Source organism: Bufo bufo, chromosome 5 (genome assembly GCF_905171765.1).
Source record: "Bufo bufo chromosome 5, aBufBuf1.1, whole genome shotgun sequence".
NCBI lineage: Eukaryota > Metazoa > Chordata > Amphibia > Anura > Bufonidae > Bufo > Bufo bufo.
This window is the reverse complement of record NC_053393.1, coordinates 550082040-550100845: the sequence shown is the minus strand read 5'-3', so window position 1 is coordinate 550100845 and position 18806 is coordinate 550082040. Positions and strand designations below refer to the sequence as shown.

General features: G+C 47.2%; 1 protein-coding gene and 4 non-coding genes across 6 annotated transcripts in view; all 5 read left to right on the top strand.

Moving 5' to 3' along the window:
* Positions 1-11937: 11937 nt before the first annotated feature.
* TBRG4 (transforming growth factor beta regulator 4) overlaps positions 11938-18806 on the top strand; it is a 9379-nt gene continuing 2510 nt past the window's right edge. The window contains exons 1-10 of one of the 2 annotated variants that reach the window (XM_040431458.1): positions 11938-11955; positions 13116-13543; positions 13905-14228; positions 14462-14633; positions 14865-15022; positions 15428-15538; positions 16760-16904; positions 16997-17233; positions 18296-18407; positions 18717-18806. The exon at positions 18717-18806 is cut by the window's right edge and continues 25 nt beyond it. In XM_040431458.1, coding sequence (XP_040287392.1) covers positions 13145-13543; positions 13905-14228; positions 14462-14633; positions 14865-15022; positions 15428-15538; positions 16760-16904; positions 16997-17233; positions 18296-18407; positions 18717-18806 — 1748 coding nt within the window. In that variant the 5' untranslated portion in view covers positions 11938-11955; positions 13116-13144. Of the gene's footprint in view, positions 11956-13111; positions 13544-13904; positions 14229-14461; positions 14634-14864; positions 15023-15427; positions 15539-16759; positions 16905-16996; positions 17234-18295; positions 18408-18716 lie in introns of both variants that reach the window. The other variant, XM_040431457.1, reaches the window with a different exon arrangement.
* LOC121002975 lies at positions 14679-14786 on the top strand. Its single transcript, XR_005779376.1, has one exon. It is a non-coding gene; the product is annotated as a small nucleolar RNA SNORA5 (small nucleolar RNA).
* Positions 15053-15184, top strand: LOC121002972. Its single transcript, XR_005779373.1, has one exon. It is a non-coding gene; the product is annotated as a small nucleolar RNA SNORA5 (small nucleolar RNA).
* Positions 15568-15702, top strand: LOC121002971. Its single transcript, XR_005779372.1, has one exon. It is a non-coding gene; the product is annotated as a small nucleolar RNA SNORA5 (small nucleolar RNA).
* On the top strand, positions 17420-17549 carry LOC121002974. The gene has a single exon (XR_005779375.1). It is a non-coding gene; the product is annotated as a small nucleolar RNA SNORA5 (small nucleolar RNA).

The window sequence follows — 18806 nt, the reverse complement described above, 5'->3', positions numbered from 1 at the left end:
CGAACTATAAAAAGGTCATGTTACATTCCCCGCACGGTGAACGCCATAAAAAATAAAAACTATGATGAAATTAAAATTTTGCCCACCTTACTTCCCCAAAAAGGTAATAAAAGTGATCAAAAAAGTCGTATGTATGCCAAAATAGTACCATTCAAACCGTTGTCTCATCCCGCAAAAAATGAGCCCTACATGAGACAATGGCCCAAAAAATAAAAAAACTATGGCTCTCAGACTATGAAGACACTAAAAAAAGTTTTTTGGGTTTCAAAAATGATATTATTGTGTAAAACTGAAATAAATTTAAAAAAGTAAACATATTAGGTATCCCTGCGTCCGTAAAAACCTGCTCTATAAAAATAGCACATTATCTAATCTGTCAGATGAACGTTGTAAATAATAAATAATAAAAACGGTGCCAAAACAGGTATTTTTGGGCAAATTTTCCATTTTAATCCATTTTTTCCAGTAACAAAGCAAGGGTTAACAGCCAAACAAAACTCAATATTTATTGCCCTCATTCTTTAGTTTACAGAAACACCCCATATGTGGTCGTAAACCTCTGTATGGGCACACGGCAGGGCGCAGAAGGAAAGGAATGCCATATGGATTTTGGAAGGCAGTTTTTGCTGGACTTGTTTTTTGACAACATGTCCCATTTAAAGCCCCCCTGATGCACCCCTAGAGTATAAACTCCAAAAAGTGACCCCATTTAAGAAACTACACCCCTCAAGGTATTCAAAACTGATTTTTACAAACTTTGTTAACCCTTTAAAGGGCTTCTGTCAGCCCACTAAACCGTTTATTTTATTTTTTGCTTAATAATAACCCCTACACTGCGATTTATCCATACATAAGTAAAATAAGAATTTTGGTTCAGTAGAATTTGCTAAAACCCTATTATTATAATATGTAAATTACCTTGCTACCAGCAAGTAGGGCGGCTACTTGCTGGTAGCAGCTGCATCCTCCGATGGTAATGACGCCCCCTCTGCTTGTTGATTGACAGGGCCAGCGGACGGGATCTTTCTCCGCTGGCCCTGCCTGTTTTCATTCAATATCTGGCGCCTGCGCCGGGGCCGTACCTATCTTCAATCGGCGCAGGCGCACTGAGAGGCGGCCACTCACTCGGCCGCTTCATCCTCAATGCGCCTGCGCCGGGTGTAGATGTGACGTCATCGGCGCAGGCGCATTGAGGATGAAGCGGCCGAGTGAGTGGCCGCCTCTCAGTGCGCCTGCGCCGATTGAAGATAGGTACGGCCGCGGCGCAGGCGCCAGATATTGAATGAAAACAGGCAGGGCCAGCGGAGAAAGATCCCGTCCGCTGGCCCTGTCAATCACAATGCGGAGGGGGCGTCATTACCATCGGAGGATGCGGCTGCTACCAGCAAGTAGCCGCCCTACTTGCTGGTAGCAAGGTAATTTACATATTATAAAAATAGGGTTTTAGCAAATTCTACTGAACCAAAATTCTTATTTTACTTATGTATGGATAAATCGCAGTGTAGGGGTTATTATTAAGCAAAAAAAAAAAAAAAACGGTTTAGTGGGCTGACAGAAGCCCTTCAAGTGTTCCACAAGAGTCAATGGCAAATGGAGATGAAATTTCAGAATTTCTATTTTTTGTTACTTTGTTTCACAAAAAGTGTAATATAGAGCAACCAAAAATCATATGTACCCTAAAATAGTACCAAAAAAACTGCCACCTTATCCCGTAGTCTCCAAAATGGGGTCACGTTTTTGGAGTTTCTACTCTAGGGGTGCATCAGGGGGGCTTCAAATGGGACATGGTGTGAAAAAACCAGTCCAGCGAAATCTGCCTTCCAAAAACCACACGGCGCACCTTTCCCTCTACGCCCTGACGTGGGGCCGTATAGTGGTGTACGACCACATATCGGGTGTTTCTGTAAACCGCAGAGTCAGGGCAATAAATATAGAGTTTTGTTTGGCTGTTAACCCTTGCTTTGTTAGTGGAAAAAATGGATTAAAATGGAAAATTTGGCAAAAAATTTTAATTCAGAAATTTCATCTCCATTTGCCATCAACTCTTCTATCAGGATTCCTGTGGACACTTTATGAACATATTGCGCTCCCAGTGAATACACCTACAAAATTTTCAGTGACATTCAGTTTCCCAAATTGGGATAGAGCGCTAGAAGAGAATACCCCCTCTTTCCCAAATAATAGCATATACTTGAAGGTTTTTGGTGTGATATATATTATTGAATTTATCGACACTATTGAGTGGTATCGAATATTCTATTGAATATTTCAACATTGAATTTTCTACCATTCAATTTATCAAATATTTCTATCGAATATATTTTTATCAAATATAGTATCGATCATATCTACCACAATATATGTGACTGTAATGTTGTATATTATTGCTACATTGTTCTTATAAATTTTATTACTTGTATTTTATGGGGATTTAATAAATACTTTCTGCACATGTCAATCTGGTTGCCAAGTGTATGAGTGCTCGCTCATTACTCTATTACTACATTTGCCTTTTAAGAGAGGGTGGGGTGTTTCCCTCTATATGAGCTTGCAGCACCATACCTTAACTACTTGCTAGTGAGCCACCACAACCTACCACTAATGATTGTATATAATTAGTTAGATTATAATCAAATATCCACATGACAGGTTCCCTTTAAGGCTGTAATGTAGCAAAATACGAAAAAAAAGTCAAGGGGTTGAATACTTTTGCAAGGCACTGTATATGACGGTAGTATTGTTGTTTTTTTTCAGCATATTTATGAAATTATTACTCACTCAGTAGCTGGAGATAATAACAGAAGTTATGATGCAGTGGTATAATTTAGTAAACGTATGGCGGTATTATACAGTCACTATGTATTGTAATATGCAATCCTGGTGCGAAGGTAATGGTAGTAGACATGGTGTGGTAGCAAGAGGCATCATGGTGAGGTGGTATTATTTGGTAACAGTATGCTGGTATTATTAAGATACTATATAGTGGCAATATGCAGTCATTGTGTGGTGGTATTACTTGCTACAGTATGATGGTGTTATTCATTTACTATATAAGATATATGTGGTCATGGTGTAACGGTATTATTTGGCACAGTATTATGCTGTAAACTGTAGAATTAAGGCTGGGCTTTGACGATCAGGATTTCTATGCAGTCTTTGACGCCAAAAACCAGGAGTGGATCCAAAAAGAGGAGAAGACTAAGCCTTCTCTTTATACAAGTCCTCCCCATATCATCCATTCCTGGCTTTGGCTTGAAAACTGCATCACAAAACCTTGTTCTTTTAAACCGTTTTATTGAAGTTTAACATGTCAGATACGGCATACAATTCACCAGAGACAGAGGCGGCGCTGTAACATACAATAATACAGTATATCAATGGTACTGATCAAATTCGTCACCTGCCGACACAATCCGGGTCTGGTGAGCGTACCTGCATCGTACATTATAGACTGCCCCATAACCCGATCCTATTGAGATGTCAATCCCTCCCCATTGAGCCAGCGAAGAGGAGCACCATTCCTCCCACACCGTTTGTCATTTTTGTGGACAACCTCTATTTTTAAAAACTACGTTTTCCATTGGAATTATTTGGTTTCACCAAAAGCTTCCATTGATTCACGGTGGGCGCTCTGTCCGCCATCCACCTGATTGCTATGGCCTATCCGGCAAGAAATAGTCTCCCTCAGAAATATTCTGTTGCGATGTGTCCATGATTCCTCATCTGCAATCCCCAAGAGACATGACTTAGGACACACGGGAGGAGACACCATGGTCGAGAGTAACAGCCCTGACTCCCTCCAGAAGCCTTGAATAGAACTACAATCCCAGATCATATGCCAAAAGGCCGCATTAGATTCCGCACATCTGCGGCATCTACTGTGGGTGAGTTTACCCATTTTATGCCACCTAGTGGGAGTGCGGTAGCTTCTGTGTGATATGAACGGCTGTATCCGCCTATTATTTATTGGGCTTCAAGGGTCTCATTCCATTCTTCTACGGTGAGTTGCGGAATATTGTTTTTCCATTTACTTTCAATATTCAATGGAGTCAGGGACATTTTAATGTTTATGAGATGTGTGTATAGAGAGGACACAATACCTTCTAGGGCCCTGTGTCTTCAATATTCCTATTAGTGGGTATAGTGATATAGCTTGCTTCCAAATTGTGCCGATAGGGCATGCCTAATCTGTAGGAATCTGAAGAATAGAGTTCGAGGGACTCCTCAAATTTTTCTTGTATAAGTCGGATTATGTTACCCGATTAGACTTCCATAACCCCTGGATACATTTTTCACAAAGTACCCCTTGTGTCGTGGAAGTCACCTCCAACGTCTTCCCTCGGAGCTAGGAGGCCGAGACTTGCAGGGCTTGTAGAGGGGGCATTAACCCCACCTGGCGGTACCCCCTCAATCTCCTAGAGTTAATATCCCGTATGCCCTACAAGATACTGCTCCGTCACGGTTCATTTAGTGTGGGAACATGGGATTCTCCCATAAGGGCAGCGCATCGGGAAAATCATTATAGGATTGTAGCTTCGCCGCCTTCCATACCTGATGCACCAGTCTATGCAGGGGTAAAGCCTTCCTGGTAAGTATTTGTATGCTTTCCAGTACCGGCCATGAGGAGTGTAGTTGTAGGTACTCCTGCAGACAGTGTATTAGGTACCTACGTTGACCTGCTAAAAAATACAAGAAGAAATCAGGTAAAGCCGCTCCTCCCTGTATTTTTGTTCTCTGCAAGGTATGAATTGCTAATTTCCGCCTAGCCTTCCCCCAAAAGAAGCTCCTAGGTACAGGTGCGCTAGCATGTTCCAGTAAGTACAGCCCCTTAGGTAATAGAACCATTTTAATGAGATTTTCTCGTCCCATAATTGATAAGGGAAGATTTTTACATGCACAAAGTTTTTCTGCAAATAACACCTCTAGGGGGCGCTATACTCGTTGTAAATGATTTGGAGGAATCTCTTGTGATGACAATACCTAAATATTTAAACTGGTCTTCTACTGGGAGATTACAATATGTATGTGGCCAGTCATGTGTCCAAAGGGGCATTAACGCTGATTTGGTCCAATTTATATGTAAACTTGAAAAGTGGCCAAAATGTTCTATTAGTTCTATTGCCCTTGGGAGAGTGGTCTCTACATCATTCATAAATAGAATCAAGTCATCAGCGTATAATGCCGCTCTGTCCTCTCTCCCCTGTATATCGCGTCTTGGCGTATCCTAAGTGCGAGGGGTTCTATAGCGACTGCAAATAAGAGAGGCGAACGGGGGCAGCCCTGACGTGTTCCTCTATTCTGAGTAAGAGCCGTTCACGAGAAGGTTTGCCCAGGGCTCCTTAAAGATCACGTGAATCCACTTGATGAACACTGGTCCAAAACCAAAGCAGTGCAGCACTGCAAATAGGTATGGCCACTCAACGGTCACTCAATGGCCGTGTCTAATGAAGCAAGGGCCCATTTTTCATTCTTAGCCACCCCGATTTGCGATACGACTTGCGCCCTTCTGATATTGTTGGATGTCGATGGACCGGGAATGAAGCCAGTCTGATCTCCATGCACTATGGTCGTGATAACTCTGTTCAGTCTATTGGCTAGGACTTTAGTGAGAGTTTTATCATCTAGGTTCAGTAGTGATACCGGCCTGTGAGAGCCGCACTCTGAAGGACTTTTATCAGGTTTTAGAATTACCGCTATGGTCGCATCATATAGCGATTCCGCCGATTACATCACACTACACCCGGAAGAGAAGACTGACGATTATCGCTGATGCCGGCTGTCTTCTCTTCCGGGTGTAGTGTGACTTAATCGGCGCAGGCGCACTGAGGAAGGAGCGGGCAAGCGCGCATCCTTCACTCAGTACGCCTGCGCCGATTGAGGAACGATACGGCGCAGGCGCGAGAATCCAGCAGCAGACGGGGCCAGCGGGAGGAGGAGAGCGCTCGCTGGCCCTGTCTATCAAGAGGAGATGGGGCGTGTCTAGAAGCGGCAGATGCGCCCAACTTGCTGGTAGTGAAGAAATTTGCATATGATAAAAGTATGATTTTTACAAGAAATAAGCCACAGACAAAGGTAGGACATGTATGATTAGCAAATAGCTAATGTCGGCTAATGAAAATTGCACAATGGGGGGTGACAGAAGCCCTTTAAGCGTCTCCCAGATTAAGGATTCATTGGGGATCCCATTGTGCACTTCAAAAAACATTTTAAGTTGGTCCGGTACTCTATCGTTGTGGGTCATAAGTTTCAACCAGAATGGATGAATACTTAACTTATGACCTCTTGTAAGGCCACCAGTCAGTATCCCCGATGCCAACACTGGGGCATGGTCAGAAACTCCACGCGGGCCATAACATATATCCTCCAAGTCAGTAAAGATAAGAGCATTTCCCAGGATATAGTCAATCCCCTCTAGATGGGGTAAAACATGAGTATACTTCTCCTCTCCCTCCACATATCTAGCCAGCCCATCCTAGAAAGTGCAGTACCTGTGGTTTGCGGGCTACGTCCGCCTGATACATTATGATACCTGTCCAGTTCATTGATCATTACTATATTAAAATCTCCCACACAGATCATTCTAGTGTTCGGATATTGGGCTACGAAACCCGCCACTGCCTGCAGCACTGCAATATTAGCCGGCGGTGGGTTATATATATTAATTACTACATATGGGGTGCCGTTTATATACGCAAATACAAATATATATTTCCCTTCCGGGTCTGTAACAGCGATGAACTAACAGTGCAACCCCTCTTGAATGTGAGTTCCCATATGCGTTTACACACCATTCTTTTTGAGTCTACCTCCCGTATCAGTTGTTAAGTGCGTCTCTTGTAAACCAAGGATATGTGGGTTATGTCAACGAATATGGGAAAACACCGCTATTCTCTTTCTGGGGCCTCCCAAGCCTCTCACGTTCCAGGACATGACTTTCATGGCGGCCATTTTTGTATGTGGAGATCCTGGTTAGGAGTATTCCCTTCGGACACATTGATCGACATCTGTATCACTGCCTCTTTTTGTGTATCCCACAATTTCCTCCGTCTCCCTAGAAAGCTATAATGCCATATCTGAACAAAATGATATAACATAACCTAAAAGAACCAAATCACAGAGCGCCCGGTATAGTGCTGTCCGTTATAACATCAAACTTATACCCAAAAACAGAGAATCAGGACAGCAACTGTATAGCACAAAGTAATAAATTTTATTAAACATATAGTCTTTAAAACATTTGTTGAGATCACATATATATCATCAGCTTTAAATCCCACAGGAATAATATCCACAGATCTGTCACTATTAATGAATGTAATTACAAATACTCCCCCAAACTGTGGGTATCAATAAACCCCAGCCCTAGGTCAATAAGTAAATACATATGGGAGAAAATGCAGTAAGGTATACACAGACCAAGACAGTCCTGGATCCCGACACGCAAGCTTCCGACCGCAAAACACACGTCGGGATCTTAGGACTGTCTTGGTCTGCATTTTCTACCATATGTATTTACTTATTTTGAGGCACCATGCACTTTACTTATTGACCTAGGGCTGGGGTTTATTGATACCCACAGTTTGGGGGAGTATTTGTAATTACATTCATTAATAGTGACAGATCTGTGGATATTATTGCTGTGGGATTTAAAGCTGCTGATATATATGTGATCTCAACAAATGTTTTAAAGACTATATGTTTAATAAAATGTATTACTTTGTGCTATACAGTTGCTGTCCTGATTCTCTGTTTTTGGGTATAACCTAAAACAAACAAAACCATTTGTGAATCTGGTTAAACAGGACGCCATTATATTGCATGGCCTTAAGGTCGGGGACCTGCATAGTGTAATAAGGTGTTATACAGATGCAGGTAACTGCTCATTGTCTCGTTACCTCATATTGAACAATCAGCAGAAATAGTAAGCTGACCAAAGGTTATGCTGGAAAAGGGAATACAAGGGCCCCTATAAATGAGCACGGGTAATAACAACAACTGGTCTGAGGCAAGAGACATTAAACAATACCAAAGGACCTCATCATAAAGAAACAAGTGAGTGTTTTGCGTCCTTTCCTTGGCGGCTTCTCTCGTCTCAAGAGTAGTAGAAACAGGAGGGGCTCAGGGATCCTTTATTAGTCAGCGGGGGGGATCTACGCCCCGGGCTTCTGGATAGCCACTCACCTGCTTCCTTGGGATCTGTGAAGAAGATAGTTTTCCCGACATCCAAAACTCGTAGGCGGGCAGGATATGCCATGGAGTACTGCAGGTCCAGCTCCCGTAAACGCCGTTTCACGGATAGAAAGGTGGCTATTTTTTTCTGAAGCTCTGCGGAGAAATCCGGAAAGAGCGAGATGTTGGAATTCTCATATGTGATGCCATCTTTCTTTCTGGCTTGGTTGAGTATTAGATCTCTGTCCCTCCAAGTTAACATACGTGCCAGGAGAGGTCTCGGTGGTGCTCCCGGGGGCGGTGGTCTGCCAGGCACTCGGTGGGCCCTCTCCACCGCATAAGCAGCAGAGAAAGCGGCATCTGGGAACACAGTTTTAAGCCATTTTTCTATAAATGCTGCAGGATCTTGGCCTTCCGCCCTCTCAGGTAAGCCCAGTATTCTGACATTATTCCGTCTGGATCTATTCTCCAGATCATCGCACTTCTGTTTCCAGAGCTTTACAGACCTCTCCACATCTTGTAGTTTAGTATGCATGGAACGGAAAATATCTTCTTTGGCAGACGCCTGATCTTCCGTTTGGCGCACTCTCTCCCTCAGCTGCTGAACACCGTGCCTCAGTAGGCCCAGATCTACCCTCACCTCCTCTATTTTCCTGGTAAGGGAGGTATAAAGAGATAGCCGCCAGGAGTTGGCCATGGGCTTCTTTCGGGGTGAGGACAGGCTCCTCTGCGCCAGCAGATTCCGCCTGCATCGCAGCTTGGCCGCAGGTCACAGAGGCGGGTGGTGTCGCGGTGTTTGCGGCGTCATGGTGGATCTTCTGCCTGGCATATTCTTTGAGCCGGTCCGCGGCCGCTTGGGCTTTGCTGAGACCCATAACACAGCTACGGGGTCTCCTCCTTCTCCTGCAAAGGAGCCGGAGCAGCGCTCAGATGCGTGCGCTTACATCGGCAGTTGACCTCACAAAACCTTGTTTGGTTTGCCAGTGCCACCTAGCCGGTAAATCTCCAGCCAGCTGGTATAACCAGCAGGAGGCTGCTGACAGTATTTAATTTTTACTGGCACAGTAAAAGTGCTGAGAGTTTTCTGTAGCCAAGGAGGTATGAAGAGGTATGAGATAGCTCCTTGCTACAAACTGCTATACCTCAGGCTGTATAACACCTAGAGATATGAGCCGACATACAGCCAGAGATACAACTCTGCGGTATCTGCAGATCTCACTCCCAACCTGATTTCTAAGAGTTATATCTCTTGCTGTATGGCGGCTAGCACCACAGTCCTGGTCTTTTTTTAAAGCTTAGATTTTAGGTCTAAGTGCTGTTCAGCCTGAGATTCCAGGTTGAAGAAGCTCCCACAGCTGGCCATTGTGGAGGAGGAGGGCAGTGGAGCAGAGACTGACAGGCTGCAGGGAGGAGAAGAAATACACATCTTCATGTCCCTGTGTAGCTGTACATGACCCCAGTAAGGCTGGCTTCACATCATTTTTATTTCTGCCGTTCTGCCTCATTTTATTAGCTAAAAAGCGCAGCATGCCGACCTATTGTGTCCTATATTATTGATGGAATCTGCAACAGATGCTCCAGACAGAATTGAACGAGGCCTAACATGGACTTCTGTGCTTGTAATCACCCCCCCCCCCCCATCAGTCACATATGGGAGGCTTTATTCTACATCACCAATAAGAAGATGATTGCTCGCTATCTTACCTCCTCTGCTCATTAGTCCGTTTTATTGATGCCACGACCAGACATTTCTCTGCGTCCAGATCACAGCGTCAGATCAGTGGCATCAAACACTCAGACGTCAGTGCAGTCTCCATATTACACTAGGGTGACCAAAGGCTAGGCTGTCAAAAAGAGGACACTGTGCACCCATGCCCCCGCCCGGAATCACTTTAGAGTGACTCCACTTTCCAACAGGTGTACGTCTACACGAATTTGAGATGTTCACTTTCCTTTTCTTCTCCATCTGATCCAGATCATCACGTTCAGATGTGTTTGGTCAGGGGTGTGCAGCCCCATCCAGAAATGGCACATGGCAGATGGGGGCCGTTACAGATTTTACATAGGAGACCAGGAGGTTATGTTATGCCTCTGACTTCCATCCCCACCCTCTACAGCACATAACCCCCTATCCAGCTGCCCCTTTAACAACGCCATCCTGTAGCATTTACCAATATTGTGCCTGCTGCTGCCCCAAAAGTACTGTACGGCCAAAATAAAAGTGTCAAAGGTCACAGCTATACAAAACAGAAAATGATGGGGCAAAATGCATCAAACCCTAGACCAGACGCCAAAATTAATAGAGACCCCAGATTATACCCAAATTCGTGTGGCTCCCTATAACCCCCACCCCTGCTTCCCTTAAATCAGACCTCAGATCAGACCCCAAAGTCATAGCCCCCTATAACACTCCTCCCCTCCATCAATAAGACCTCAGATCAGACCCCAAAGTCATGACCCCCCCCCCCTCCATGAATCTCCTGCTCCGGAAGGCACGGGCACTCTGGAGATCTGGCGCGCCCCTCTTGCACTACTGACCTGACGCCGCTCAGTGCACACTACGCCCTCACGCTGAATGATGTCTGGACACGGCACAGGTACCCGGAGCAGAAGACCGGGGAGTAGTGAGTAATAACAGCCCTAGCAGCACCACACTCACCGCTCCCCGGCCTCCTGTAACACAGACAGGTTAAAATAAAGTTGTGAGCCCCCCTCCCCCCCCTTTCTTCTTGAGAATCCCAGATATTCCGGGTTATTAAAAAAATCCCTGCATTTTTTTAAAGTCCCAAAAAGAGGCAATGTCCATGTTACACCGTCCTCCTCTCCATGCTGGACCTTTAGTGTAAAGCCTGAGGAGCTTCTCTAGTGATACCCATTTACACACTGCAGTAATGGCGGCTATTACTAGAGTACGATCTGACAGATGTTGGAGGTTCTGTCAGAACAGACATTTTGTCTTACTGTCACCATTAACCACAGTCCTTAATTAGTTTTACTGTGAAATGAAAATTGCAGCACTCAGATACTGGATTATTGCGTACAAAACTTTTATATTTTTTCATTTTGTCAAGCATTTAGCAGTGATTCATCCAAAACAGCCCAATTTTAGAACCTTGGTGCAAACAGTGGATTTGAGACCAGACGTTTCGGTCGTGACAGACCTTCATCAGTGGTCACATATTTTATCTGTTCTTGTAGGGTCCGGACATCTGGGTTTGGATGAAGGTCTGTCACGACCGAAACGTCTGGTCTCAAATCCACTGTTTGCACCAAGGATCTAAAATTGGGCTGTTTTGGATGAATCACTGCTAAATGCTTGACAAAATGAAAAAATAAAAAAGTTTTGTACGCAATAATCCAGTATCTGAGTGCCGCAATTTTCATTTCATGTTTACTGACTGCTCGCAGTCCTTGATTGGCACCAGAGACAATTGATTGAGTGCGGTTCTTCACTCTACTACTTAATTAGTTTTACGACCTTGTTACCCATAGCAACCAGAGTTCAATTTTATGGTTGGTTGCTATGGGTAACAAGTAATATTTTCTGTGCTAGTTTTGACCCTGGAGGTGGCCATTACCCCCTTCTCTTGTCCTAAAAGTAAATAATATGATTGTAACACCCACGTGCCAGTAATCAACATGGCTGCTGCTTGCCTTTTGTCATTTGCACTGGCGGCCATTTTCCCGTAGTCCAGGGCTGAGACTGCCCTCAACCGGAAGTGACGTAAACTACCGGCTTCCTCTTCTTGCTCTGGAGGTCACGATGTAGGATCCGCACGCTGCAAGGTAACACGGACACGGAGGCCGGGGTAGGAAGCAAGGGCCCCCCATCCGCAGGACACACCCAGATAGAGCAGGACGTCAGGGGCCCCTCATCTGCAGGGCACCCCCAGATAGAGCAGGGCGGCAGGGGCCCCTCATCTGCAGGGCACCCCCAGATAGAGCAGGTTACCGCAGGGGCCCCTCATCTGCAGGGCACCCCCAGATAGAGCAGGTTACCGCAGGGGCCCCTCATCTGCAGGGCACCCCCAGATAGAGCAGGTTACCGCAGGGGCCCCTCATCTGCAGGGCACCCCCAGATAGAGCAGGTTACCGCAGGGGCCCCTCATCTGCAGGGCACCTCCAGATAGAGCAGGTTACCGCAGGGGCCTCTCATCTGCAGGGCACCCCCAGATAGAGCAGGTAACCGCAGGGGCCCCTCATCTGCAGGGCACCCCCAGATAGAGCAGGTTACCGCAGGGGCCCCTCATCTGCAGGGCACCCCCAGATAGAGCAGGTTACCGCAGGGGCCCCTCATCTGCAGGGCACCCCCAGATAGAGCAGGTTACCGCAGGGGCCCCTCATCTGCAGGGCACCTCCAGATAGAGCAGGTAACCGCAGGGGCCCCTCATCTGCAGGGCACCCCCAGATAGAGCAGGTTACCGCAGGGGCCCCTCATCTGCAGGGCACCCCCAGATAGAGCAGGTTACCGCAGGGGCCCCTCATCCGCAGGGCACCCCCAGATAGGGCAGGACGGCAGGGGCCCCTCATCTGCAGGGCACCCCCAGATAGGGCAGGACGGCAGGGGCCCCTCATCTGCAGGGCACCCCCAGATAGAGCAGGTTACCGCAGGGGCCCCTCATCTGCAGGGCACCTCCAGATAGAGCAGGTAACCGCAGGGGCCCCTCATCTGCAGGGCACCCCCAGATAGAGCAGGTTACCGCAGGGGCCCCTCATCTGCAGGGCACCCCCAGATAGAGCAGGTTACCGCAGGGGCCCCTCATCCGCAGGGCACCCCCAGATAGGGCAGGACGGCAGGGGCCCCTCATCTGCAGGGCACCCCCAGATAGATGTGGATCTTTCACCCGCCATGTGTGTCCGTACCCTGAATATTAGATTACATTATTATTGGACCGAAAAAACTCCTCTATTTTTTGGCTCTTATTATGATATTTTCTCCCAGAAAGATGTTGAAGTGACCTCCACTCCTGAAGACATGGCGGCACGTTTGGTCCAGCGCCTCTCCCGTCTGCTGGTGGCATCGCCCTCCTTCCAGGCCTCCTCTTCCTCCATCCCATCAGAATGTATCCGAGCCTGCCAGTCCGCGCCGCCCCGTGCCTCGCCCCTGCACGCCTCCGCCCTCTGCAGGCACACGGACAGTCTCCCGGCATTGAAGCAGAAGGTGAACGGCGGCCAGAGCGAGAAGGATTTCCAGTCCCTGATACAGTCCATGTCCTCGGCGGAGGAGCTGCTGCAGATCTCCTCCGAGTACAGTAGGAGCGGGAACAGGGCGGCGGCCATCGTTAGTCAGATCGCCAAAGTGACGGAGACGAATAAGGCGGAGGTGGTGAACGACAGGAGGTTCGCGGAGCTCCTGAGCGCGGTGAACAGACAGGTGAGGCCGGGGCAATCTCTATTCCTCCTCCCCTTGTGGCACTTTCTCTTACTCGCGGCCATACTTCTAAGGTCCTACCCTCTGATTCTGTCCGTCTTTTGTGACCAAACGTTGTTGGACATAGTTTGCTGCAGTGTCTTGGTCATTCTGGACTCCGGGCTGATACACTGAAACAAACCATCAGAGCTAGATTTGTTTTGCGGTTATGGATGCAACAAACAGCATCTGTACGAACAGGACTCTGTCTGGACTTCAGGTGTAAACCTGTCTCCATTCACTGACCGCAAGCGGAGGTCTTGAACATCTGAGACAGAGTTATGAGGCTTTGCTCTTTGTTAATTCCCGTTGCTGTCTCTTCCAGATCCAGACGATATGGAACGCGCGGCTCGTCGGTTTGCTCAGAAGTCTGTACGTGCTCCACGTAGATGGGAAGAACCATTTCCTGCGGTCGGTGGAGACGGAAGTTCGATGGCGGCTCAGGAAGTTTAGCATGGAGTTGCAGGGCCGACTGGCGCGGGTTATCGTTCCCTACGCCCAGACTGAGGAGCAGAAAGAGCTGGTTCTGGATCTGGCCAAGAGCGTGGAGCTGCGGTGGACGGAGGTGAAGGACACGAAGACTCTGGTGAATGTCATTTACAGCCTCAGCCAAGTATCCAAGACGCTGCTGGAAAGAATGGAGGATAAGGTACCGTGGCTGTTCCGTGTCTCGTGCTGCAACGTGTGAATACAGCAGCCTCTTTACTGTAGTCCGACAGCCGTGCATTGCGCGATGCTGCAGAACTGTGGACGCAGCTCTGGATGTGACTACAGCATTAGACCCCATGCAGAGACTCTCAGTTCGGGAGGTTTTGCTTTATCAGGGTGACATACTGGTTGTCCTCATTCTTTATCACATGCCGCGCTCTCCCCTTTTTTTAGGTGCTTGAATATGCAGAACTCCTCACCCCCCTGGAGTCTCGGACCATCACCATGGCCCTGGCAGCCCAGAACTGCCGCTCGCTGCCCATACTGAGGGCGCTGTCCTTCCACCTGGTACAGCGGAACAAAGAACTGTGCCCGTTGGTCATCGTGGATCTGGCGTACGCTTACGGTAAGACACTGCTTAGACGGTGGCATAGTTTGTACATGATGGGACCGCAGCCTTGTCAAATTCAGGACTGCCTGCTCCATGGTGACTCCTGGCCAGTGGGCTGCTACAAGAACCTGTAGTTCATGGGCCTCACGTTCTCCCTTGCAGACACCTTGCCTCCCCGGGGTCCCGGATCTCTGTGTCAGGAAGCTGCTCTGTAAGTCGTCTTCATGTTATCTCTTCATTTTGCAGCAAAGCTGAACTTCAGCCAACACCAAGTCCTACAGAAGATGGCGTCCGATCTCCTGCCCAAGGTGCCAGAGCTGAGCAGTAAGGAGATGACCGGCTGCATCCGCTCCTTCTCCACCCTCAGATTCTTCAACCTTCCTCTCTGCGAGGCCATCGCCCAGGTATGTCCCTTCTCTGTTTCCCCAGCCAGCCGCAGCCTTGTCAAATTCAGCAGTTCCTGCTCAGTGGCGCCTGCTGGCCGTGATGGCTGCAACAGGAACAGGTGTCCATGGGCCCCGATCCCTCTGTGTGGACATTGGGGATAAATGGCGTAACCGACATCTCCAGTGTTAGTGAATGACGTCCAGAGGCTAAAAGTCATGCTGCCATTATATACAGTCCTCTGTGAGATAAACTCTTCAGCAGCACAATGTCACTCCTGTCCTGATGGTTCGTTACAATGTATCAGTGCAGGGAGAAATGGATCAATCTCTTTGTCAGCAAAATGTGCTGTAGTCCAGAATGTTGCCTGCTCTTTGTCTGCAGTGGACGTACTTCATGGTGGTATCATGTGCTGTGTGTTACAGGCCTGTCTGGAGCGCAGCAGCTCGTTCACTCCCACCCAGCTCTCCAGTGTCATCCTGTCTTTTGCTCACCTGAATTTTTTGCCAAGCCAGCAGGAGGAATTTTTCAGTATGGTAAGTGCTTATATGAAAGGGTTAATGTCCGCAGCTTCGTCAAATTCAGGACTTCCCACTCAATGGTTACTCCTGGCCAATGGGCTGCTACAGTAAACATGTAGTTCATGGGCCTCATGTTCTTCTACACAGAATATGGGGATAAAATTGTGCTACAGACAACAGATGACATCATAAGTTAGATCCTATGTTAAACTCCAGAGCTGCACTCACTGTTCTGCTGTGTACATACATTACTTCTCCTGTACTGATCCTGAGTTACATCCTGTATTATATTCCCGAGCTGCACTCACTATTCTGCTGGTGCAGTCACTGTGTACATACATTACATTACTTATCCTGAGTTACATCCTGTATTATATTCCAGAGCTGCACTCACTATTCTGCTGGTGCAGTCACTGTGTACATACATTACATTACTTATCCTGAATTACATCCTGTATTATATTCCAGAGCTGCACTCAGTATTCTGCTAGTGCAGTCACTGTGTACATACATTACATTACTTATCCTGAGCTACATCCTGTATTATACTCCAGAGCTGCACTCACTATTCTGCTGGTGCAGTCACTGTGTACATACATTACTTATCCTGTACTGATCCTGAGTTACATCCTGTATTGTACTCCAGAGCAGCGCTCACTGTTCTGCTGTGTACATACATTACTTCTCCTGTACTGATCCTGAGTTACATCCTGTATTATACTCCAGAGCTGCACTCACTATTCTGCTGGTGCAGTCACTGTGTACATACATTACTTATCCTGTACTGATCCTAAGTTACATCCTGTATTATACTCCAGAGCTGCACTCACTATTCTGCTGGTGGAGTCACTGTGTACATACATTACTTATCCTGTACTGATCCTGAGTTACATCCTGTATTATACTCCAGAGCTGCACTCACTATTCTGCTGGTGCAGTCACTGTGTACATACATTACTCATCCTGTACTGATCCTGAGTTACATCCTGTATTATACTCCAGAGCTGCACTCACTATTCTGCTGGTGGAGTCACTGTGTACATACATTACTTATCCTGTACTGATCCTGAGTTACATCCTGTATTATACTCCAGAGCTGCACTCACTATTCTGCTGGTGGAGTCACTGTGTACATACATTACTTATCCTGTACTGATCCTGAGTTACATCCTGTATTGTACTCCAGAGCTGCACTCGCTGTTCTGCTGGTGGAGTCACTGCTGACTGTTTCTGCAGGTGGTGCAGCGTCTGAGCGCGGAGCTGGGTTCCTTGAGCCCCTCTATGCTGGTGGACTTGGTGTGGTCATTGTGTGTCCTGCAGCTTGTGACCCCGGCGTTCCTACAGAAGGCACTGGATCCTCAGATCTACAAGCTGTTCATGGGTAAGCTGCTCCGCTCCAAACCTGAAACACGACTGGTGTCTGCAGATCAGACTGTGTCCTATAACCTTCCGTATTCCTTATATATTCTATAGGTGACGTCTCCAAAAAATCTTCTAACTACCGCCTGAAGCTAACGCAGATAAATGCCACAGCGCAGCTGGAGTGTCCGGAGTATCGGGGTCCCCTGCTCCCCCTCAGCCTGCCCAGTGCAGATGGAGGCGGCAGTCTGTCTCCTCTGCAGAACGACATAAGGAATGTGCTGCGGGACGTCTTCCCTGACAACGACACTTGTAGCTTCAATATAAAGACTGTATACGGCCATCGCATAGGTGAGAGCGCCTCCTGCTGCTGGTTGTTTTTTTTTATGGGGTGACCGTATTGAAGCTGGGCCGTCCTCACTGATGGGTTTCCATTTTATGGTGGTCTACTAAAAAGAAATTGCAAAAAAACTGTCATAAAACTGACACACAGACCGCCCTCCAGTAACATCCCATTCGCAGACTGATCCCCCTCACTGCAGCTTCGTCAAATTCAGGACCACCTGACGTGGTGACTCCTGGCCAATGGGCTGCTACAGGAGCTTGTAGTTCATGGGCCTCACGTCCTCGCTGGTGGGATGTGGGGATATATGTGCTGCAGACACTGATGACATCACATCTCCGCTACACTGCTACCAGGGAAGCAGAAGAGCATGCAGCCACCATTACTTACACTGATCCTGAGTTACATCCTATATCAGGGATCAGCAACTTACAGCACTCCAGCGGCTGTGAAACTATAACTCCCAGCATGCACACTTTCATGGCTGTAACTCCCATAGAAGTGAAATGAGGATTCTGGGAGTTGTAGTTTTAGAACAGCTGGAGTGCAGGAGGCTGCTGATCCCTCTCCTATATTATACCCCAGAGCTGCACTCACTATTCTGCTGGTGGAGTCACTGTGTACATACATTACTTATCCTGTACTAAACCTGAGGTACATCCTGTATTATACTCCAGAGCTGCACTCACTATTCTGCTGGTGCAGTCACTGTGTACATACATTACTTATCCTGTACTGATCCTGAGTTACATCCTGAATTATACTCCAGAGCTGCACTCACTATTCTGCTGATGCAGTCACTGTGTACATACATTACATTACTTATCCTGTACTAAACCTGAGGTACATCCTGTATAATACTCCAGAGCTGCACTCACTGGCTTTCTCAAGATATAGTTAGTGCAGCTCTGGAGTATAATACAGGATAAGTAATGTATGTACACAGTGACTGCACCAGCAGAATAGTGAGTGCAGCTCTGGAGTATAATACAGGATAAGTAATGCGATGTTCCCTTATACGATGTTTTCATTACATTTTTAGTCTGTGTTTTATCCCTCTTTTGGTTTAGATGCCGAATTTGTTTTAGACTCTGAAAATAATCCCTTAGCTTTAAGAAATTTCGAGGACCCCCATGTTCTTTACAGCAGCGGAACAGATGCCTTACCGGAAGGAGCAAGGAGGTGAGATCAGACCCTAAACCATCTACTTTACCCAGCCTGTATCCTGGCGTCCCATCAGGGCTCACTGGTATAATGGAGGGGGTCCTGTCGTGCTGGGGGCAGAGTGAAGCAGTCAGTCTGGAGAACAGGACTCCTTCAGTGACCGCTGTGTGATCTTCACTTCTGGTGTGGTGCCCCCTGTTATTAGCCAGACAAGGAGCGACCTGTAGAGCAGTTCAGTCCACACTTGCCCCCTCTTTGCTGTGTACGCAGCCCCCCTGTCTACAGGTGCAGAGCAGGGACGTGAATGTCTGTTCTTCCTCTTCTCAGGTTCGCTTTGAAGAGCTGGGAATTCTCCAACTACTGTTTACGTACTAAGGAGCTGACGGGCTGGTTTGCCCTGTGCCGTAGACACCTGCG